General features: G+C 39.4%; 1 protein-coding gene across 1 annotated transcript; it reads left to right on the top strand.

Annotated features, from left to right (window-relative positions):
* The first annotated feature begins 10,997 nt into the window (after positions 1–10,997).
* Positions 10,998–20,931, top strand: shisal1b (shisa like 1b). Its single transcript, XM_062421360.1, has 3 exons — positions 10,998–11,131; positions 16,347–16,560; positions 20,625–20,931. Exons 1-3 carry the CDS (start codon positions 11,065–11,067, stop codon positions 20,929–20,931), a joined length of 588 nt encoding a protein of 195 aa, XP_062277344.1. The 5' UTR covers positions 10,998–11,064.
* Positions 20,932–23,309: the final 2,378 nt, after the last annotated feature.

The following is a 23,309-nucleotide window of genomic DNA, read 5'->3' as shown; positions in this document are numbered from 1 at the left end:
CATGAGTGATCATTCACAGGAAGGGAAAATGAATACTTCAGGAAATCAGGTTGAACAAATATTTATTGGAGTGGACCTATTGTGCAAATTTGTATTCATGCTTTCTTGTTTCATATATCATACATACATAACCGGCTCTGTCTGTATGTCATCCTCGCTTCATTGAAACCAGCTCAGAAACCAAAATGGAGGCAAAAAGGTCAGGGGTCATTTCCTGAGGGTGATTAAAGACATTTTTTGAAGAAAAATTGAAAAACACTCAACGTAACCATAATATTGACATATTGACGTTTAAATCGTTACGTATGACCTCACACTACGTCACTTGTCATTATTTCTTCTACCGGCATCTAACCTGTGACCAGAGCGTCCTCCTCTGCTGGCTTCTCCTTTAACTTGTGTTTGACCTTTAATTGACTCTTTGGACCCCATGTAACCCCAACAACACAGGCTACTTGTGTGTGTTTATAGTCTGAATGCGCGGTATGATGTTTTTTTCTACTTTACAAAGAACATGAACAAATGATGACCAGCTGAAGATGTGACACTGTTGACTAATTGTATCTCATTTGAGATCAGTAAACAAAGCTGTGTCAAAATGTCCACTTCTTTGGTAAAAACAAGCCTGAAAAACTTTGCAAAGTAAATCCAACAAGTTGTTTTTGTTGTTTTGCCTCCAACATATGACTCCTGATTTAGAGAGCTGCCAGAAGGTATCAAATTATTTAACTCCCCAGTGAAAGGCTCGTGTGCGAGAGATGTAGAAGAATGTGAATTTCACTTAAAGTAAAACCAAAACATGAGCTGTACAAAATAAAGGCAGAACAACATGAGTAGAAACTCTAAAAAGACTTTGTGACTGTGAATCCAAAGCAGAGGGGACAAACTGACATTTTCTTCCATATAAAGTCGTACATCTTATGGACATCCACTGCAAGGGTGTTGTAGTGAGTCGGCAGATGTGACAGCAGAGATGCACGGCGAGTGGACGAAGGGTTAAACGTCAGCGTCAGATACAGGCTGTTGATTACAGAGTCGGAGGTGCAGCAGAGCCTCTGTCACTTTGGCTCAGCTTTGCAATGTAGGAAAAAGCTTTTATCAGCAGATAAAAAGGAGCGTGTCAGGCTAACAGCCTAAATACAGCCACAGTGTCAACAAAGTGTGAAAGTGAAAGCTTTAAAGGAAGAGCCGGGCATGGATGAGCATTTTAAATACTCACTTAATTCTTTAACAACATTTTTTGAGCGATTAAAACATTCTTAAATCTTAAAAAATATGTTTTGCACCAAAACTCAGACATTGTGTTATCAAATTACTGTGTTTCTGAGCATGGACATCCATTCTAGATCTTTGGGAACAGATAATAATAAAATAATATACATTAAAAGGTCCACTTTCTAGTTTTAAAGAGTTTAGAGTTTTAAACCATATCTAACAGTCTTCATTTAACCAATTAAATAATAGTTTTGTGTTAAATATCTTTGGCGTGGCTCTGTTTGCTGTTAGAGTTGAAAGCTCAAAAAAACCTTTGAGTTGAGGTTGTTTAGTCGCACAGATCATAGTTATTTTAGGTATATTCACATTATGTTCTGAAGGATTGGACTTGCAGAGGGGAAAGTACTGTTGGTTTTTTTATTTTATTTTCTTAGCTCATCATAACTCAAACTACAGGTCTGTTTAATGTAGTCAAGGATTTGCAAACAACAACCTTTAAAGCTTTAAAAATGCTCATAAAACCTTTTGTCCGTTTGTCATTCAGTGCACCAAAAGTTTAAACAGTCCTCTGCAAAGGTTTTCAGTCTATTAGAGGACTATGTAAACAAAGCCGGTGATATATGATAGTGAAACCAGGGACGACGATAGCTCAGGAACAGAATGAGCAGCTGAGCCAGGAGCAGTTATGGGTAAATCTCTTGGGTTTGCTTTCCTCACGTGAAAACACTTTCCACTTGGTGAATCTTTTTGTTAAAACAGGATACACAGTGAGGAGGCTGCTTTTTTTAAGGAAAAGAAAGGGGAAAAAAACATGACTGTAGATGAAAGATGCACCCTTTTTTTATCTTTAGCTCCATGTAGTCGAACAGCACATATCAAAAGAGCCACATCACAGGCTGCTGTGTACATCGGCTTTACTGCAGCACCAAACATATATGTGCTTGTTACTCAGACAGAGATAGTGTGTTATATAAAGACTCACTATAATCCATGAATCATTATGGGCTCTAATGACACATTTTTGATTCACCATGTAGTATAATGGCTCACTATAATCCCCTCTCTCCAATAATGACTAATAATTCAAATAGAGACAATAATTATGTCTGAATATTATCACTGAATAACAGCAGGTAACTCCGCTATTGTTCACTTTGATAATAAAAAAATTAATTCCACAGTCACGGAAATCAGCTCAGTTGAACCATTTTAGTCTACACTTTAGAGCATTTAGCAGGAAATTATAGTATTAGAGCTCAGAATTGAACTCACCGGCAGTCAGGGAGCATTTCAGGACATAATAAGAAGTTATTATTCACAGATCTGCCCAACTTATGCAAAATGAGGAGAGTTCACTTGCCGTGGGGTCAAAACCAGGACAGCCTCATTAATGAGGTGCAATCCCACCACGATGGCCAGTCAACCAGCACTTCCAATAATGATAGCTGGAACGCTCCACAAATGGTTCCTCGCATTTTAAGGTTTTTCTAACAGGCCATATAAACCAGCTGCCAAAACACCATTAGCGTTTGGACGGGGAGCAGTGTGGAGTATTATCCGTTCTCATCTGAGGTATTCCTGGCAGTGCAGCGCAAGGTTGTCTGTTACCCTTCGTGACCTCCGAGACCTCTGAGACCTCGAGGTGTGTGAGGGCTCTGCAGGTCTCCGCAGTGTATCTGTCGTGCCTATTTCTAGGCTGAACTGGGTGGAGTTGGGCCCTTCGGGTGTTTAACCCGTGAAGACATAGACATTCAGGAAGGTTATCCGAGGGTTCGGCATGCTACTTTTGGATCCGACACTCTCGTAAAATTCACTGTGGATCAGGAGTCGGATTACTTATCGTGCATTTTTTTAGCAGGACAACTTTAACTACACCACAGATTAGTTTCTTTTTTTCAGGCTTATTTATTGTTGCTTTATTAGCATTAAATACTGTGAGATAACTGTTGGATCACACAGAACTTTTTATTTTTGCCAGCTTCTTCGTCAGCATTGCTCCTCTACCTAGGTGGTCTCTTATAAACTTTGAATATTAACGCAGTTCTTCGGGGACACAACAAAGATAATCAAACCACTGTGTTTCAGCTGAAGTTTTGTCATGCATTACTGTCCCATGTCATGATTTTCTCTTTCATTTTTCAAATTCCCACCAGACTACTTGTCTGCGGTTATGAGCTATTTTAAAACCAGGGTCAGGCAGATGAAAAAAGGGAACATTTCCAAGAGAAACCAGCCGAGCCCAGAGTGGGGCGTTAAAGCAAATCCAAACAAACAATTCTGCCTTGTGTCTGGAGCAGTTCCTTGAAGGCTTTCTGTTGCCTTAAAAATGACTTAGCTGCGACAGCTACTCTTCCCACAGAGTAGCTGTCGGAAGCTACAACAGCTACAACAGTAGCTTCCGACAGTAACTTCCCACAGCCCAAGTTGATCTCTTCAAAATTTCCTTCAAATTTCATCCATAACCCGAAGAGACTCCATTTACCATCAGGCGGGCCGTGGGTGTTGCGGTTATGTGGTATGTGTGTTAACCATTAGGCCACCAGGGTGCCTAAATTGCAATCAGCTAATTGATTGACACATTTTTAAATCAATTCATTGTTTAGTCAACACTAGAAATAAGTGAAAAACACCTATCACAATTTCATAAAGGTCATGTAATATATTCAAAGTACCAAATGGAGCTTCTGGTGAGATTGTTTTGTTTCTATCTTGACTTTTAAGTGAAGTGCTTAAAAAAATGAATTTTGAACATCCTCAACTGTGGTTTTCTAACCGTTTTTGACCTAATTTGCAGCGATGTATAATCATCACAGGATGCATGAATTGGGTTCTTTCTCCTTTCTCTCTAATTTAAATCATTTTAGAGCCAGAAGCTGTAAAACTATACGCAATTTTCTAAGAGTTAAGATAAAGTAAAAATCTTAAAAGGTAATGTTTTATTTTTCTTATTTATTATCCTGGAAATCTTCTCACCTCCCATTCAAAGCAAACTGTGACCCCCTTTTTGGGTGTTCCTACCCCCCGGAGTTAGGCGCCACTGATCTACAACTCCATTAAGACTAAATTTTTTTGGAGAAAGATCGTGTGATTTGATTGAAAGCTTGAGAGCAGCTTATAGACAGATGTTGTGGTGAGATCATTTTATCAAATGGAGATATTAAGTTTACAGTAACACAAAACAGAGAAGCAGGAAATCGTAACATCTGAGAAGCTGGAACCGGAGAATGTTTGTCTATTTCTGCTTGATTAAAGAGTGAAACACAAGACAGAAATTCATTCATACTGTATCAAATGAAATGTCTTTGTAGATGTGCATTATGTTAGATGGGCCTCCATGAATTTCATCCCCCAACTGACTCTGAGACCTTGATTGTATAATGAATTCAACTTATTAAAATCTCCAGTAGCTGTCTCATTAGCCGTCTCTCCCTCGCTGGATGCATATATTTACTGCCAAGCAAAAATGACTCCAGAAAGAATCGGCCTGTTAAAATCTCATTTGGTCAAGAAAACACTTTCTCCTCTCAGCTCTGATGATGAAAAACCTCCTGGGGTGTTTAACCGTGTTATAATTACCCCCTTTCACTGTTTCTATGTGTGACTAAAGTTAAAGAAAATGTGTCATAGTTCTCCTCCCTCACCTCCATAGTTTTCATATTACTTGCTTATTCAACTTGAAAATAAGGCTGCAGTGTAGCGAGCTAAAATGAGCAATGCTCATATCGGTTCTAAACCGCTGCTGGGGACGTTTATTTCCACTCAGATGGATGCTGATTTAACCCTCTGCAGAAATATCAACTAATAGTCTTCCTAAAGTAGATTGCACATAAAAAGAGGTTGATCAGAGTTATTATAGTAGTTGGATCTGAGAGGGATTTTCACACAAATCCTCTATTATTTCCAATCTGCCTTCGTGATCCAAATTGATGAAAAATGAAGGATGTGAAACAAAGTGATGGAGGAAGCAGAATGGTTTCCATCAACATGTCAGATCTCAGCAGGTAGGAGCACAACGAGCCCGCAGCAGAGGCGAGTTTGATTACAGCTCTTCGCTCATCCTCTGCTTGTGTTAAGCTAACAAACCATTACAAAGTCAAAAACAGAAACAGACCACCCATGCAGGAAGGTGGCTGTGCTGCACAATAGCGGAGCCCATTATTCTGCCGTACAGGCTAAACTCTCCACAACAAGCTCTATGGCAACCCTGCTGTGTTATTCTCCCTCTGCTTTTTTTCACATAGATTGTATTCATCTTCATGTACGCTACATTGTGTTTGCTAATTAGTAGATGTTACATAGTCCTCATATCTTCTGTGACGTAAACGTCTCCCGGGCAACATCAAGCCACCACACCAAAACACGTTGCAGCCTCAAGGCTTTATTTAGAATATTTGATCTGGAAAATTTATTCAGGTGACTGATTGTATAAACTGGAGAAGAACCTCTGTTCATCAGTCAAATTTATGTTGAGCTCTGCTGCTCTGAGCTCGCACTGAAACACAACAATGAATAAGCAGTTATTAGTCCGACAGTGCTTCATCAGTTCGTAATGGAAAGATGCTTTCGCTGTTTTGTAGTAAATAATAGAAAAAGAAAAACACACTTGGCCTTGACTGTGTATGAGTATGAGTATACTGCATGTTTCTTGAATTAGGGATTGAAATCGATCTTTTTGTAAACTATTGTGTATCTAGTGAGAAATAATCCACAGCTTTATGAATATAACAATACTGCAATGAGGCTCAAACATATGTTTAACAACTCTAATAAAAAAAGATCTATTAGGCGACTTTTCCTTTTATCTCAACTGAGCGGATTTTTGAGTTATTAGTAAAAACAGATCTCATAAGGCAATAAAACAAAATCAAATGCTCATTGAAATACATATCCTTCTTACAGCTTCTCAGTATTAAATACCAACAAATCAAATTCAAATCAGCGTCGGGCTGTCCTGCATTAAATTAAGCCGGAGCCCCGAGGTCAAAGTTGCCACTGAAGGCCCATAAAGGAAATGTGTGTTCTTCACAAGAGTCAGCTTTACAAACTGTAATCAGATCAATAAAAATAAACCAGCTGTTGAGGCAGAGATACAGAAATATTTGCCTATTTGTGTTAATCTGACTCTAAAACAATATCAAATTTCTTGATTTCCTCGGGGAACAGTCGGATAAAAAAAAAAAAAAACCCCAACTCATATCAGGAAATAATATTCCGCTTATTTATAATATGTTCAATAGATTTTGATCTGATCATATTCCAGAAACTGTGTCCACCTCTCTTTTTCTCCTTATAATTAAGACTTTCTGTCCAGTTTTACTTTCAGGCTTCAATAAGCATGAAAATGTTGGTTGAATGGTTTGAAAATGTTTTGGAGAGAAGCATTGATCTCTACAAACAGTGCCAGTATTGATTTTTTTAAACTGATTGGGTATCTACCGAATGCGACCAATCAAGTCACAGCAGTCCATGACCTTGTGTTACCTTAAATAAAAATGGTTCCAATGATTGATTGATTGATTGGATAGGTCTTTGTATATTTAATTTCTACTGGTTTATACTGATTTAATGTTGTGATGAAAGCTGTTTCCTGTTGACACGACATTTGCTCACAGCACTGAAGGACATCTTAAAGATGATGGACTCGGTCTTGTGATATCTACAACTCGACTTCTAACACAAACTATCCTACACATCCGTCAACAAGTGATCTAGTCCACCGCCTCGGGCTGCCGCTCTGACGGCCATGCCACACACACTTCACTTCCTCTTTGCCAATGACGATCATTAGATCACAGCTCGAAATCTCCCAACATGGGCTCGTATCCTAATGGAGCACTGTAGGGCTTCTCAGTGAAGCGCCGCTGTCATTAAAAGTAAATGAATCTCATTTTATGATGATGACAGTCAAAGAGGGCATCAATTAGGCAGCAGAATACTGATCAGTATTTGGAAGCGAGCCCACCAGCAGACCCAGATAAAAGATGCAGTCACTTGTCCCACAGTGTGAAGTGGGAGTCTCATCTCGAAACTGTACTTCGCTGCAGATGCTCACTAATTTGCGTGTTTCAGGGTGATTGATAATACACATTAACATGGATTAAGGGCCAGAGCAGCAACAAAAAGAGCGTGTGCTCTCAGGAAAAAAAAAACCTAATAACGAGGCTCAGCTGCTGCATAAATATCCAACTACCATCATCCATAGGAGAAAAAAAAGCTAACATGTACACACTCCGTATGACAGGCCTAAATGTTTCATCTGGTTAAGTAGAGAGAGAGAGAGAGAGAGAGAGAGAGGATTGTAATGTTGAGTTTGTGCCTTTACCGACATAAAAGCCTCCCGGATAAGACATAGCAGGCCAAAATAAATATATAATGATTTTTTTCAGAAAGCAATAATAACAGGTCACATACTTTGAAGTTAAAATAGGTAACAAAAATAAGACTTGAACAAGACTGTTTATGAGACACAGCATGTCGCCATGTGTAATCTCCAAATAGCTGAAAATCTTTCACTGCACTTTCCCCTCATCAAACCCCTCTGACAGATTTGGGTCTCATGCTGTGCTGTAATGAAAAGTGCACTGTAAGACTCACAGTGGTTGGCTGCAGTAAGGAAACAACAGTGAGTAACATGTAGTAGACAAATAAAGAAATAAAAAAAAAAGCTCTGTGTGCTCTTAACCCCCAGGAGTTTGTTAATTTTTTACACATTTCCTCTCTTAACAGCCTTTACATTTACTCTGAGAGTGGTAACACAAGGTTGTCACAGTCTTTATGTATATTTTAGTTTGATGTCAGATATAAACTGCAAGTAGATCGACCCTCCATCTGTGTTGCATGCCTGTTCGGCTGGGTAGTATGTCCTATTTTCAGTCCTGGGGAGCTATGCACTGTGTGTGTGTGTGTGTGTGTGTGTGTGTGTGTGCGTATTTACAGTACATGTTCTGCTTCACTACCATCAGGCTCATTACACAAACCCTTCAAATTCTTTGCAAACAAGCCGAGCAACATGATGAAGTGAACTTGGTCCTTTTATAGCTTGTACAGCGCGGGGGAGCGACGTGACAATGATGTGACTTCCTGTGAGAAAATAAAAAAAAACCTGGTGTCTTCCAGGTTTTTTTTTTTTTCAGAAATATAACGTGTACAAAACCCCCCTCTAAGAGAGCAGAGGGATGGGGAGGAAGAGCTGTTTTTTGGAGGGCGGGGGAGGTGGTGGTGGTTTTTTTTGAGAGGATGGGAATCCCTAGTTGTACTGCACATGTTGTCATCTGACAGAACACCGACGCTCTCAGCAGAAGTAAAAGGAGTGGGAAAAAATATATAAAATGCCACTCTAACAAGCCCCGTGGGACCTCAGCTGCCTGGCTTTCTGAAGAAGGAACAGCTTGTCTGATCTAAAATGCTTTTAAAGACTTCAACAGAAACAGGCTCCTGTGCTCTGTGTACACTTTCTGTCCATACAGTCCATATTAATGGTTTTGTATATGTGCATCCATCAGCTCCTTGTGTTTGAGCCACAGTAGAAAACATGGTAATAGGTGGAGCAATAAAACAGGAGCAGGAATGGGATTCTCCGCAGCGTTTGCACGACTCCGCCAGTACGTTTGTTTATCTACAGAGGTTCAATTAAACAGAAACATTTTCTTTTTCTGTAACGCTTGACTTCACATTCATGTAGCAAGATAGCATATTGCTAACCAGTGAGGAGCTGCATCACAACAAGAGTAAAGACCAGTATGTGCTGTACTGTGCCAATATCAGTAATATCCAAATGGATCCAAGCAGACTGGATGCATCATAGGAGAAGAATGTGATTTTGATGAGAAATAGGACTCTGCTGCTCTATTCAACTGCAGCTGCTCGTAATTTGGTGGCACATTTTTCTTTGGTCAATTCAAATCTAAATAGAATTGGAGCGCCCTCGTAGCCAACATGATACATACCTGCAATGTCCCTGGTTTGAGTCTGGTACGGGACCTTTATTGCATGTCATACCCATTTCTCTCTCCCCTTGTTTCCTGTTAGCCTCTCTGCCACTGAAAATATTATTTATGCATGCTTGGGTTTAGAAAGGTTTTATAATGGTCTGTTTTAGATCAGGTCAAACATTTTGGACGTGAAGATCTCTTATTGGGAGATGTGCATCATCTGACTTTCTAAAACCAATGTCTTAAGAGTGCCTCCACAACACTGCTGGTATTGCACAAATATCAAATAAATATCGCTACCAGTGTTCAATCTGTATATGCAGTCACTTTTTTTATTATTTTATTAAAAGGTAGTTCATTATTGATCTCTTAGAAATGACTAATTCAACTTCATCATCTCCTCTCTGCTATGACGACCATTGTGTCACTTCAATTTAAAAGATAGCTGCTCTAAAAAAAATATGAACACCTTAGTATTTCTGACTTGGTGAATGTCTGAAATTTCACAGAGAAAGTATTTTCATGGCTTTAGGTTGCGTCTTTTTTCTTCTCTTCACTGTTGCCATCGACCTTTGTTTCCAGTCTGCCTCCACGTGGAGCTCTCTCAGCACCCCACTTGGCACTGAGGGTGAGCCAAAACATGTTGTTCCTCTCATTAACTTTGTAAAACCATTTCTAAATGCAAATGCTTCATTGACAGACTTAGTAATAAATTACCATAAACATTACCTTTAACTAATTCAGGGACAGGGACCGTTTGTTTCATTTCCTCTGGTACTATTGAAGGAATACATTTGCCAAAGAACAAAAACAATCCGGCTGCATTAATCTCACTTATCATCAGTGGACAGATGGCTGTGACAGAGCGTTTATCAGTAAGTGCACAGTGATACCCAGGTGAGGGGGAATAAGAGGAATCCATAAACTCCCACGATCCATCATTTACGAGCAAACTGCTTTTCAGCAGCTCTGCAATCAAAACTGCTCTGTGCTGAAGGAGCAAGTTCAGTGAATTTCATTAAATATTCTGTACAAACAGCGACAGTTTCTCTAAGAACAAACTTTTAGTGCACTGCTATTAAAATGACGATGCGGGCGTGCAGGTGGTCGAGTGGTTAAGAGCGCATGCTATGTACACAGCGGACCCCGTTTCGAGTCCCAGCCGGCGGACCTTTCTGCATGTCACACCCCCCTCTCTCTCCCGTAATGTCCTGTCTCTCTACTTTCAAATAAAGGCGTCTATGCCAGAGAAAATCTTTAAAAAATAAAATGACGATGCGCTCATTGTGCTTTACCACCATGCTCAGTTATTTTATATATTACATATCAGCACAAACTGGTCAATTAGGCTTGTTATTATTGATGTTATTTGGGGGTTCCAGCTTCTTAAATGTGAGAATTTTCCACTTTTTTCTTTTTGTCCTTGTAAATTGAATATATTTGTGTTTTAGATTGATGTTTGAATAAGTGCTCTGTAATTCTTCATTAGAGGTTTTGTTGAGGACTGTAATATGAGAATCATACACACACATTTCTTCTAATAAAAGCAGAGAAACTACAGTCACGACATCGCTGTTTTCTGCATGTGAGCTCCAGTGTTGCCTCAGTGCCAATTTCAATTAAAGCCTTCTCATTATGTAAACCAAAGGACAGATTTCGGAAGAATTCGTGGGCGCTCGCTGCCAGACAAGCTGTCCACACAGCAGGGTGAACCTACAAGAAATCCAAATCACATATCTTAATCTTCTCTCTCTGTGCCTGTCTTATTTCCATCAGGAGTCCTGACTCCCAGCAGCAGCAGCCATGTGAGAGGAGCTGTCAGCAAGCAGAGGATGCCCACGTCCAGCTAAAGCCCGAGCCGCTCCTCCCCCTCCCTCCCTCCCGCTCCCTCCCTTTCTTCCCACATGAAGACGAGAAGATGACTATCACCAGCCGGCAGTCCTTCAATGTCCTGACAGTCATCTTCCTCCTGCTGTCCACTGCAGGTCTGTTCACTTTGCTGTGTGCTTATCTGTGAGCCTGTCTGGTCTCCAAAAGTTCATATTACCATCATCACAGGAGCCTCCAGACACTCGTGTAAGAGCTGCAGGGTGTGTTAATATTATGTATGTTAGGAGCAGTTTATTCATGGTGTGTTAGACCCAGTTTTTGGGTCCTTTAGTTAGCCATGAGTGCCATGAACTAAATAAAGGAAAATACACAGTTTATGGTGACACAGGCCATGGTGCGTACACACATATCATAACACTGGAAGGTACGAAGAGACAGAAAGAGGATGCATTGTCGTAGTGAGAAGTCAACCCAACAGTGAGCAGCAGCATGTCGCCTTTAGCAGGTTAAAATAAACTGTGAACCCTGAATGACTGAGCGAGAGTGTGAATGATGTAAATGACCATCTTATTAAAGCTGAATCTCTCCCAATTCACATACATCAAAATATGCATATAACCTTGATCTCTTTTCAGGCAACCACTCCAAATAATAGTTATTTATGTAACTATGTTTCTATCAATTCTGGATGGCTGCCAGAGTCAAAATGATTTTGTACTGTTTGGCAGTCAGGAAGAAAGAAATAAAACTCTCCAAACTGGATTTCTGCATCTTGATAGGAGATGTACTGATGTTTGCAAAGTGATGTTTGCTTGTACTTTGGAGATGAAGTAAAAAAAAAAAAAAAAAAAAAAGGAAACATCAGAGATTTTTTACAGATTTGTTTTGTGCTAGCTGACAGAATGATTAGATTTCTTTCCAGAAAAAGACAAAACTGTTTTACAATGAATACTATAGAGTAGAGATTTAAATCGGTGATTGTATAGTCAGGTTTTACTATTGATAGAATGGCTCCAACTAATGATTATATATTAATTTATAATTCAATTTAACTACCAAGTATGTTTTTGATTAATTTATAGGCCTAAATTATCTATACTGATAATATAAAAAATCTATATATCTATAAGATGTCAAAATTAGAGTGAAAAATGGACACTCAAAATTCCCTGAGGTTTCACTTTTCCAGCAGTTGAGGAAACAACAGACGATACTTTTCTTGGTCTTGAGAAGCTTCATTATTATTATTATTATTATTATTATTATTATTAATAACTGACACACTGTAGCCTGAACTGTACATTTACTGCCACATTGACAGTTTATTGCTAACCTCCTCTGCCGCCCTCGCATTCACCGTCATCTTTCTGCCACTCGTTCTCTCACACTCGCTCAATCACACACATGACGCACCGCCCCATTCCTTAAAGAAGCTACGCTGCTGTTATAACAGCACCTTTCACGCCTTTTGGTGTAGCCCTTGGTCCTTTAAAGAATGAGGAGAGGGAGGTTTCTGGGATTTGATGCATTAGTCAATAACTCAAAACAATCCCACAATAACGTTGGGTGATATTGCACTCGCTGTGTGTGAGTAAAAATCTTTAGAAGTCCATTGATATTAATGATCGTATGAAATTTACGCAGTGCCACTCATAATTCAGCAGCTGCAGAACAAATATGAGGAAACACTGAATGATCTATGATGCTCCAAAATGAACAAAGGGTCCTGTCAAGACTGACGCTCATATTCATCTGTTTCTGTTGTGTGTGAGTAACAAAGGTACACAGAAAGTCCATCACAATTAGTAAAAGATTAAGGAGTAGGAAATGGATTTACAGCTTATTAATAAATTATGTAAGCTACTTTGTGAATCATGACTTTTGTTTGTTTGTTACTGAACACTGAATGAAAAACAAAATACAACACCAATGATTTTTCTGTTATGTCTCAGAATAAAGACAAAACACTGTGAGCGTGATTTCTGTCATAAATACATAAATATGATGTGTGAGTGCTTACTGATGCTCAGATGCTGCTTGTTGCTGCAGTGGTAGAGAGTCCTCTCTGTTTTCAGACCACAGGCTGTAAACAAACTGTAATACAAGAGCCAAGCTGTTAACTGTATCCTAAATTTCAAGAGGTGTTAATGAAATTAAGCTGGTGGGTGGGTTTACAACTGTATCATTTCCAAAAGCAGCTGCTGTTCATTTGAGAGACTTGGCCGAAATCTGTCTTATCCAACCTTTAAGTCTTGCACCATTAGGGGGTTTTATGGGTCTCTGCCTCCTTATTGTCAGCACACCTCCCTACTAGGGTTGTGACGATACACTCAGCTCACGAGACGGGCGATACACGATACTGTCACGAGAATGAGACAAGACAAGATTTTATCACTATTTTTAAGAAAACATCAATGACAAAATATATGACTGAACAAATAGTTTTTATTTGACTGAAAGTCACAACATGCAAAATGTGATATTTCATAGAAAGATCATTTTGGTATTTATGGAAATAACAACCATAAATACCAAAATTATATACAACCACAAATAAAAAAAATTAATTATTGAGAATAGAAACAATTCTAGTTTATACAATTTTTTTACAAGTTTAAATGCTTATAAAAAATGCAGAAATAAAAGTAAATTACACAAATCCTATATCACACAAATACACAAGTGGAACAACATACTTATAAATTGTGTTTAAATTTGGTAGTGTGACTAATTTTACTTTTTTGCATCATTAAGCTAACATGATGCGCTAGATTCCTCCCCTCCTCCTACCTCAGGCTTTCAGTGTAGAGACCTGAGGTCAACCTGCTCCTCTCCTCATCTCCTACTACTGACTGTGAGATCTTCTCAGCATGTAGAAGCTGCTAGTTCATAAACTAGAACGAGTGCCTACCGCAACAAGGTTAATTGATCCACAACGTGACATGATGTGCAAATGAGCGATAGAAAACTGGTCGTCTTTTGTCGTGGCACGAGATATCGTCACGGCCCTCCTCCCTACAACTGCTGACCCCCTCTTTAATGTGACTTATATCATATGTGACTTCCCATCCTCCCGTCCTTCACCTCATTCTGTTCTCAGTAAAAATTAAGGTTGTAGAGGGGAACAAAGCTGCCACACCAAACCGGTTATAACCTGAAAGGGGCTCTCTGCTTTCAAATGCTGATCTGTCCCCGCCTGAAATTACTGAAAGACTTTTATCAGCCCGACAGTGTAAGTGGAGATTGAATTGAATCATAGTAACAACTCTTTTACCGAAAACTGATTTTTAGGCTTCACTGATGAAATGAAACACACAGCACAAAGACAAATCAATTTAAGGTAAAGTCAGTGATTCTGGAAACAAATTCAACAAGTCTCTCTTCACAGTTAGCTAGCTGTTTCATTTTGAGTGTGAACGAGGGAAACAACAAAAACAGCCCTCGCTCTGTAAATGTACAGAATGAACACACATGTTTCTGTGCAGTTTCTGTACTGTATCAGCACTATGCAGCTAACAACGTCTGTCTCCAGAACCAGATCCTTCATTTTCGGTCTTCCTAGTAATAGAGACTGAGAGGATGCTGAGAAACTGATACTGAATAGATATCAGGGTGTTGAACAAGTAGGTTTGTCCTGGTCTGTTGTGATGAGTATTAACCATCATCAGCCTCATAAACTGACACGCACTATGTCTCGGTCATTTCTCTGACATATTGGTGATTTATTATCAGATGGAGTCTTAGCTGCTCTAACAGTTCATTTCTGTGATTTCAGTTTCAAGCAGAAGTTTATTGTTTACCAGATTCTATAACAAAAACAATCTTGTTTTTTATCCTTTGTGACAGCAAGGATGCACAGATTTATCCTCTCCTGAAGCTGCAGGGACATTAATGCACAGCTACAGATGACAAATAACAGAGCTCCAGACTAACGGCGTCCCATTGTCCCGGGGACGGTAGAAAATGTGTTCTGGACAAATCACAAACGATCAAACATCTTCCCCGGGACGCCTCAGGGACAAAAGAGATTTTAAATTCAATTTTACATATATTATTCATTTATTTATTTTAAACTATCGCTTAGAAAATAACCAACTAAACCAAGCACTGAGTTGCTGTTACTATGGTTACTATCACTGGTTGGCTATGCAGCTCGAGACCTGATATGTTCCTGCAGTAACGGTCCATCTATCCTCTCAGTCACAAACGGCTGGCAGGACCTCACAAACACGTTGTGTGAGTATATTAACTAAAACATACATTTAAATGATTTTAATGTATTGTTGTTTTATTTATTGTAATTTAAACATTAACACTGATTAAACATTGCTCGTAGACAGTAGTGATGCGTACCAGTGCACTGATTGCAGTTATATTTGGCAGCACTGCGGATAATCCACAGATCAGGTGTGTCAGATCATTAAAAATTACATATTGATTAATAGTGGAGGAATTGCAGGTGGTGGAATAATACATAGTTAATGAGGAAAATATTAATTACATTCTCTAAAATATGAACAAGGCAGAGAACAGAGCTTGAACCACAGCAGACAGCTTCATTTTTCATCACGCACAAACTACCGACTCATAGCTAAGCAAACTAACAACAGGGAATACTAAGAAACATACAGACACTAATAACAATTATTTCTACAACTACACATGAGATCTGTCTTGCTTTATAAAGTAAAGAAACAACATTTCGATTTTGGGACGGTTAAAATTGTTTTATAGGAGGGTTTCAGGTTGGTGGTGAGGAAAGTTAGTCTGGAGCCCAGAATAAGCTCAAGTACTGTTTGTACCAAATATAATTAATGAGTTTTAGATTTCATCATTCTGTGTGATTCTACCTTTCAGAGTAGCCATGTTGTTGTATACTAACATGTAACAAGGACACTGGTGCAAATCTACTTCTTTAATTTTAGAGAAAAAAAATGCTTGTATCTCCTCTGTGAGAGTCCATCTAAGGTTCTGTAGATATACCTCATGTATTAATTACATATAAATTTGATGTGTCCAAGTATCATCTGATTATTTTTGCCAGCACGCTGTGTTTATTTTTTGTTTGTTGGTCCTTCATTAATTTTACAGGCATCCTCTCTGGTTGTGTGAGGCTTCCAAAGAAAACAAAAAACATTAATTATTCTTGTTTTGTAGTTTGGTTGCGGCAGGCTGAAAGGTCTTTCCTTTAGAGTTTTCAATCAATAATTCTAATAATATAAAGATAAGGCAGCGGCAATTTTGATATATTAGATAGCTGTGAGTAGGGAGACGAACACGAACTGTGCCTCAAAGTTGATGAGTCATATTCAATAGTGATTTCTGAGCGCTTTTTTACACCTAACGCTTTGTCTTCCCACCACTCTCCAGCTCTCTCGGCTCATTACCGGGTGTGTGAACCCTACTCTGACCACAAGGGGCGGTACCACTTTGGCTTTCACTGCCCACGCCTCTCAGACAACAAGACCTACATGTTCTGCTGCCACCACAACAACACCGCCTTCAAGTACTGCTGCAACGAGACTGAGTTTCAGATGGTCATGCAGATCAACCTCACCACCACCTCTGACGGTTATGCGCACAAGTGAGTGATAATTACACTAATAAAAACAGCAGCAAAGACAATAATGATGATGATGATGCTGACAACACTCGACGATGGCCTTTTGCTCACTTTATTTGTGTATTTATTGACAGCGTAGGCTACACAATAATACTTGACGACTGCTGTGATGTTCCCTGCACAGAAGCACTCATGTGTCATTTCATTATGAAGTAGAAAGAATTCAGAGCGAGCCTAACATAGTTCCCAAATCCCTTAAATCTGCATTTTAATAACAGAAAACATTTGGAAGTTTTCCATCCACATCTGGATCTGGATCAAAACACACATGATGATGGATAATCATGTTGATTTTGGGAGAAACCTAAACGGATGGATTAGTAAACTGACCCTAGCGGGCATGAGGCCTCAGTAAGAGGTACGGATGTCCAAATCATGATCATCATCGTGTGTTTTCAATATATTTTCTCTTTATCCCACAAAATCCAGCTGCTCAAAACTAGGTCTGGGTATCATTTTAAAAAATTATGATACCAGTACCTTTGAAGTGATACCGATACCAACTGAGCACTTCATTCAATACCCATCATGTGAATAGAGGCATTAAATTGCGTATGCGTGTGGTGTAGCCACACTTTAGAGCATTTATGGGGCATCTTGGCTGCTGAACTGCTAAGCGCGCTAACTCAAATTCACTGCGACTTCGCCACCACAGACGGGTAGTAGCTGCTGTGGCAGTGGACCAATCACGTTACATTAATTCGAAGAACGCTTGCGTTGATTGGCTGTGAGCAAGTCCATACAAATAGTCATATTTTTGAGCTTTGGGTGGGTGCAAAAAGGATCGACTGCAGCTACAACTTGGTTTCGGTTTATATAGCGGTTTAGATACCCAGCCCTACTCAAAACACACTTGCATCTAAATATGGTCACAATTTTGCAATGGATTCAAGAGTTTTTATAAAACATTTCCTATAAACGAGGTAACATGAAAACCAAAATTAAAAAATTCAGTTCTGTTGACATCATCCAAATATGTGCCAAATTAGGTTTGGGATAGGAACAAACAAAATAATCTAATCTGTTGAAGAGGAAATGGCCAGGACTAGAAGTGCAGGAATAAGGCAGGATATTTGCCTCTATGCTTTATGGTTCAGTAATAATGAGCCACAATGTGATGTGCTTCATAAATCGCCACATTTTGGCGCCATCCAACCAAAAAAATAATTAGTTCTTCTTTGAGCCAATTTACACTGAAATGTGTTTTGTAGTTTCGGAGATATCCTGCTAAAACACAAACTAACTAACAAATAGGAACACAAACATTACCGTCTTAGTGGAAGCAGTTAGAGGGGAAAAATAAGTTGTGCTGAATCTTAAGTAGAGTTATATTCAACAAACAAGTCCTCAGATCAAACGGCTCCCTCAGCAGTATCACTCTCAATGACACCATTTGCCTCTTGCAGAAGGATCAGTAACATTGATGAACACCTACAGAGGGACTCAAAACCACCACAGAGGAGAGCAGAAGCTGGAAGCAGTTGTGTTGTGAGTGGGACGTTTTCTCATGAGAGCTCATCAAGGCAGATGTTCACTGCCCTTTATTATATCAAGTATCACTACAGTAACCGAGACTAAATCATAGAAACTCATGAAATGAACTGTAGTACACTTTGTAGTATTATTATGAATAAACTGCGCTAGAAGTATAAAGATATTACAATATATTTTCACAGAGGAGAAAATAAACCTGAAGGCTTCTCTTGCAGAATAAGCAGATTTAAGCTGAGTAAAGGACAGAAAAATGAGCCTCTTGTTCTGTAGGAGCTCTCAGTGGGAGAACTGGGTGACAAAAACACAGCTATCTGTACTAATGCCCTCCCAGCATGCCTCTGCCGTGGACGGTACATACTGCCCTGCAGCAGGTCATGATATTTCATTTAATTGTCAGATGGCCTGTTGGACCGCTCTTTCATCCTGGCTCACAGGGCGAGACGACTGCTGGCTTGATATTTACCACTGGCCAACTGAGTTAAACGGGCCATAATTCTGCTTTCTGCTCTTCACCCTGCATGGTGAAAGTGTTGTTTCAGATTTACTGCAGTTGAAGGCATTTAGTCTCTGAGGGTTTCACGGGTCAATGCATTACAGCATATTGTCCTATCAGTGTTTCCCTTATGTTGACTGCTTTGGGGTGTTGGTGGCAGTGACGAGGGGGGGATGCATTGAACAAAATTGGGGAGAGATTCAACAGCTGCACAATTTCTCTATTCTTTGTTTAGAATCGTCAGGCTTTACTATTCCAGCACATATTGTCGTCTATACCATACATTCACCACCAGGCTGACGACCTACTGCTAACTTTATCCTCTACTACACTCACCGTCACTTTTCACACACTTAACCACACACTCGTATCACACACGCAACACAAAGTATCCTATTCCTTAAAAGGAGCTACCCAGGTAACAACACAGAGGTCGACTCACCTTTCAGAGCAGCGCTGCACAGAAACACCCCAAACACTATTGATTTATGAATTAATGGATATTTGGCATTATTTTTGGTATTTAAAAAAAAAAGGTTTTTATGGCCTGGTGGCCTGCCAGGACTGTATAATTAACTTAAGACGTGAAAGAGTTATACGAGACTTAAAAGCAACGGGAAAAGCTATAAAACTTTGACAGATAATCAAGAGCATCTGATTTCATTTTAGGAGGAAGCTGTGTTAAATACTGAATAATATTAGTTGTGTGTTCATTATCAATCCCTCCAAGGACTGAGCATATATTCTTGTTTGTTTTCCCTCAGGTTAACTTAAAGTAAATGCAGCCCTGCATGGAAAGCCTGTAGCGTCCTGAGGTTACCACAGTAGACATAAAATGGATATAAAATGTAAATGTCTCCAACACAGCGGTGAGGAAAGGTTAAGGAGACATTGAAGTTTGAATAAAGTAGTTGTTTTCACCTGCCTTGATGTTCATTTGAGTATCACGGATGTTCGTTTTAAAGCCATTTATTCAGATAAATACCCCCAAGGCCACATCATATTCAGACAGAAGTGAATTCACTTGATATACTGAATTTGAAGCGCTGCAATCGAACAAATAGCAAGTTTAATGACATAAAAGATGGTTTTACCTCCAAATAAATCTCTATTTCATATTTATATTCTGTCATCTCTGTCTCTCGAAGTCAGAAGAATTTTTTTTCATTTAGTCTAATAGAAGTTTCCTGATGAGACTGAATCACTTTCTATTTGTGTGATATTCCTCAACTAAATATCCTCCGCTCCATATGAATGGAGGGAGGAAGGGAGGGAAGGGTGGTTGGGCGGTTGGCTATTAATCTCCAGGGAGAAATGTCTTTTTTACAGCAGCAGGAATAAAAATAATAAAAATCAATAATAAAATCAAGGGTAGATGTAAAAAATCATTTTAAAAATCAACAAATTATACAGTATTGAAACACACAAATGTGCAAATATACAAATGTGTAGTGCTTGGAACAAGAGAAGGAAAGATATCACACCAAGTGTACTTCGTACCCCTGTTTTGGCAAATGCTGCTTCTCAAATCTCTAAGGAAGCTATATCAGCTCATTTACCTTGCTGCACTTTACAGATGTGGGTGGACTAAAATAAAGTTCAAATGTGCCCCACATAAATTCAGCTGGATCATGTAACACGTTAAAACATTTTTATGAGAGGTGAAAACGAGGAGCACTGTGGAGGAGCCAAGAAGAGATGGATTAAAAAGTCTGATGATAATGAAATCCTTTGTCCAATTTAAGAAGCGTATTTAAAAAGAACAGATGGAGGGTGTACATATATACATATATATATATATATAAAACAAGTTTATATATTTAACTGGTATCTATCAAGGGAGGATTTGATAAATGTCTTTGGTCTTTCACCACACGAACAGCAAACATTCACACCTGGCAGCTCCTTCTTGGTTATTAGGAGTTAAGAGCCCAGTTTAAGGGCTTCTGGACAGCAGTGAGTGAGCATGTGGAGAGTGTTTATCATTGTCTTACTCAGATCACACTGTGCTAACACTCCAAGTCTGTCTATCCCGCAGTAACTACACAGCCCTGGTCGGAGTGTGGATCTACGGCTTCTTCGTCATGGTGCTGCTGGCTCTGGACTTTCTCTACTACTCAGCCATAAACTACGAGCTGTGCCGGGTTTACCTGGAGAAATGGGGTCTGGGAGGACGCTGGCTGAAGAAGGCTCGGAGTCAGTGGCACAGGTCCATGCCAGAGGAGAGCGAAGCCCAGGCTCAAGCTCAGCCCATGGTGCCCAGCCACTACCAGCCCAGACACAGCCTCCGAGGGGAGAGCCACAGCCCCACACTCCTGCCCTACAACACGTCCACCGCATGGTGAGTCACAGTCTGTCACATGACAACTGCCAGCCTACAATTTGGCACTGACGTCGACTGTAAAACTGCAATATTCAGCAAACACAGAGCTCAGAGTTACGTCACAGATCTCCTGGGTAACCACAGCTGGTGTCTTTATGGAGGTCTGTGTACAAATAACAGCCGACAAATACGACAGGTAAGAAGAGAGGAGACTGTGGGGATTTTGATTTAGTTCATTAACATTTGTAAAAGGAAAACTGATGTAGCTGTGCTTTAAAATTATTAGTATCAAGTCCATTTTATTTCTCTAGTGCAAAATCACACGCTGATCTCAGAGGGGTTTATAATCTTAAAATGCTGTATTCTGTATCTACAGCCCCTTGATTCAGTTTTAGAACAACTGCACAAAAAACCTTGAAGGGAGAAATCCCTGAAAGAGCAGAAGTGGAGGGATTCCTCTTCTAGGACATAGCAGCAGCATTACAATATCAACTCAAAGAATTACAATTTGAAGTATATTAAGTACATAACATATAATATTAATTAAATATTAACTGAAATAAGTTCATATAGCTATAGTTACTTTTTCTTATAGTTTGTTGCCCTGTTCCAACACCAACGTTAAGCTACACTAAAGTAAAGCTTGGCAACGACTAATTCAGTTACTCAGAACATTTGTTGTGTTGTTTTGTTTTCTCGGCCACCAAACCAGTCGTCTGTCTAATTCAGCAAAGCAATTTATAACTTTAAGAACACACACACACGGTTAGGTGCAGACCAGTGTGAGCGTCAGTGAAAGTCTAACAAAATGAAAACATGTTGCGCAACTCGTCTCTGATGGACTTAATTCAGCAAAGAAGCCAATGTTTACTTCAGATGTCAATGCTGACCTGCACAGCACACGTGTGTAATCAGTTCACAACAACACAGTCACATCTGCCTGAATACTGAGTCATTACAAAGTCCACAAGATGTATTCAGATGTAACATTGGTGAAATGATCAGTTTCCTGTAAGTGACGATAGAGCACAAAAACAACATTTACTAACAGTCATTGATTCCCTAGAACCTAACTGAGCATAAATCAGTGTTATCATAAAGTCTACTCTTGACTAACATATTAAACTACAGACTCTTGTTGTTTTTGGGATAATCCATGAATTTCTAAGTTTAAAAAACACACATTTACCGATCAAAGTGTCTCACATGGAGGCTCCAACACTGACAGGAGCACAAACCTGCGGATCCAAAGAGACGCTACTGTTTTACCAGTGACTAACAGCTAGTTAGCATGTTTAGCATTGTTAGCACAGCACTGTGTAAAAAATAAGGCGTTTCCAGTTTAACAGAACCAGAACCATGCTGGGCAGGATACAGGTGTGTCTATGTGTTCTGAAAGACGTCCCAGTCACACAACTGACAGGCTGTTAGCCTAGCATACTAATCCTACATAAACATATGAAGGAGACTGAATGTTTACAGACATCCGCGAATAGAAACAGATGACAGAGCAGGGGGAGTCACAGATAACTGGAATAGTTATAATTAAAATTTAAATAAGTTATTTTTGAAATCAAACATCACAAGATGTGAGTGGAAATAACTAGTTTGTTTTTTTGACTCAAAGGGTATCATGTCAAATATTACTGGGACCACTACAGTAAATTGCCAATGAACATTTAAGACTATAATATCCAGGAGTTCACATTATAGTCACAAAGACCACCATCAGTGTAACAAACTGACCACAGTGCAGCCATGTACCAGGATCTGACCTTGTCTTGATTCATTTCATGTTAACACTCTATCTATCTATGTCTCATTTTCCTGCCTGCCTGTTTTTCTTTGTACTCAGTGTTTTGTAACGTACTGTAGAGGGCCGCATGGCAGGGAAACTGTGTGTCTAGCAGGACAAATGAGAGGATTTCTAGTATACTTTTCCAAAGCCAACAGGGAGGAGGCTCCAACATCAAGCTCCCTGTTTACTTAAGTTCCTTATTAAGACTGAAGTGCACACACAAACTCACTCACTCACTCTCATAAACTTACACACACACACACACACACACACACACACACACACACACACACACACACACACACACACACACACACACACACACACACACACACACACACACACACACACACACACACACACACACACACACACACACACACACACACACACACACACACAGACACTGCCAACCAATGATACTACTCACTAGTACTGACTTTAACAATATTTTAAAGAATTCGGCCCCTTAAATGGATCAGTTTCTGTGGAGATGCACCAATCAATCGGCCACCAATCAAAGACATCCAATTTTCATAATGATTTTCTGTCCATGTCATGAAATAAAATCTACAGAAACTATGAGAAAACCACTGAATCAA

Source organism: Scomber scombrus, chromosome 6 (assembly GCF_963691925.1).
Source record: "Scomber scombrus chromosome 6, fScoSco1.1, whole genome shotgun sequence".
NCBI classification, from domain to species: domain Eukaryota; kingdom Metazoa; phylum Chordata; class Actinopteri; order Scombriformes; family Scombridae; genus Scomber; species Scomber scombrus.
Note: the sequence above shows the minus strand (reverse complement) of the source record. Positions and strands in the feature narration are given on the sequence as shown.

Excerpts from the sequence above, each read along its gene's own strand:
- shisal1b (XM_062421360.1), top strand. The coding sequence starts at position 11,065 with ATGACTATCACCAGCCGGCAGTCCTTCAATGTCCTGACAGTCATCTTC. Across the intron at positions 11,132-16,346 it reads CCTCCTGCTGTCCACTGCAG|CTCTCTCGGCTCATTACCGG; the intron begins GTCTGTTCACTT and ends ACCACTCTCCAG. Across the intron at positions 16,561-20,624 it reads TCTGACGGTTATGCGCACAA|TAACTACACAGCCCTGGTCG; the intron begins GTGAGTGATAAT and ends TCTATCCCGCAG.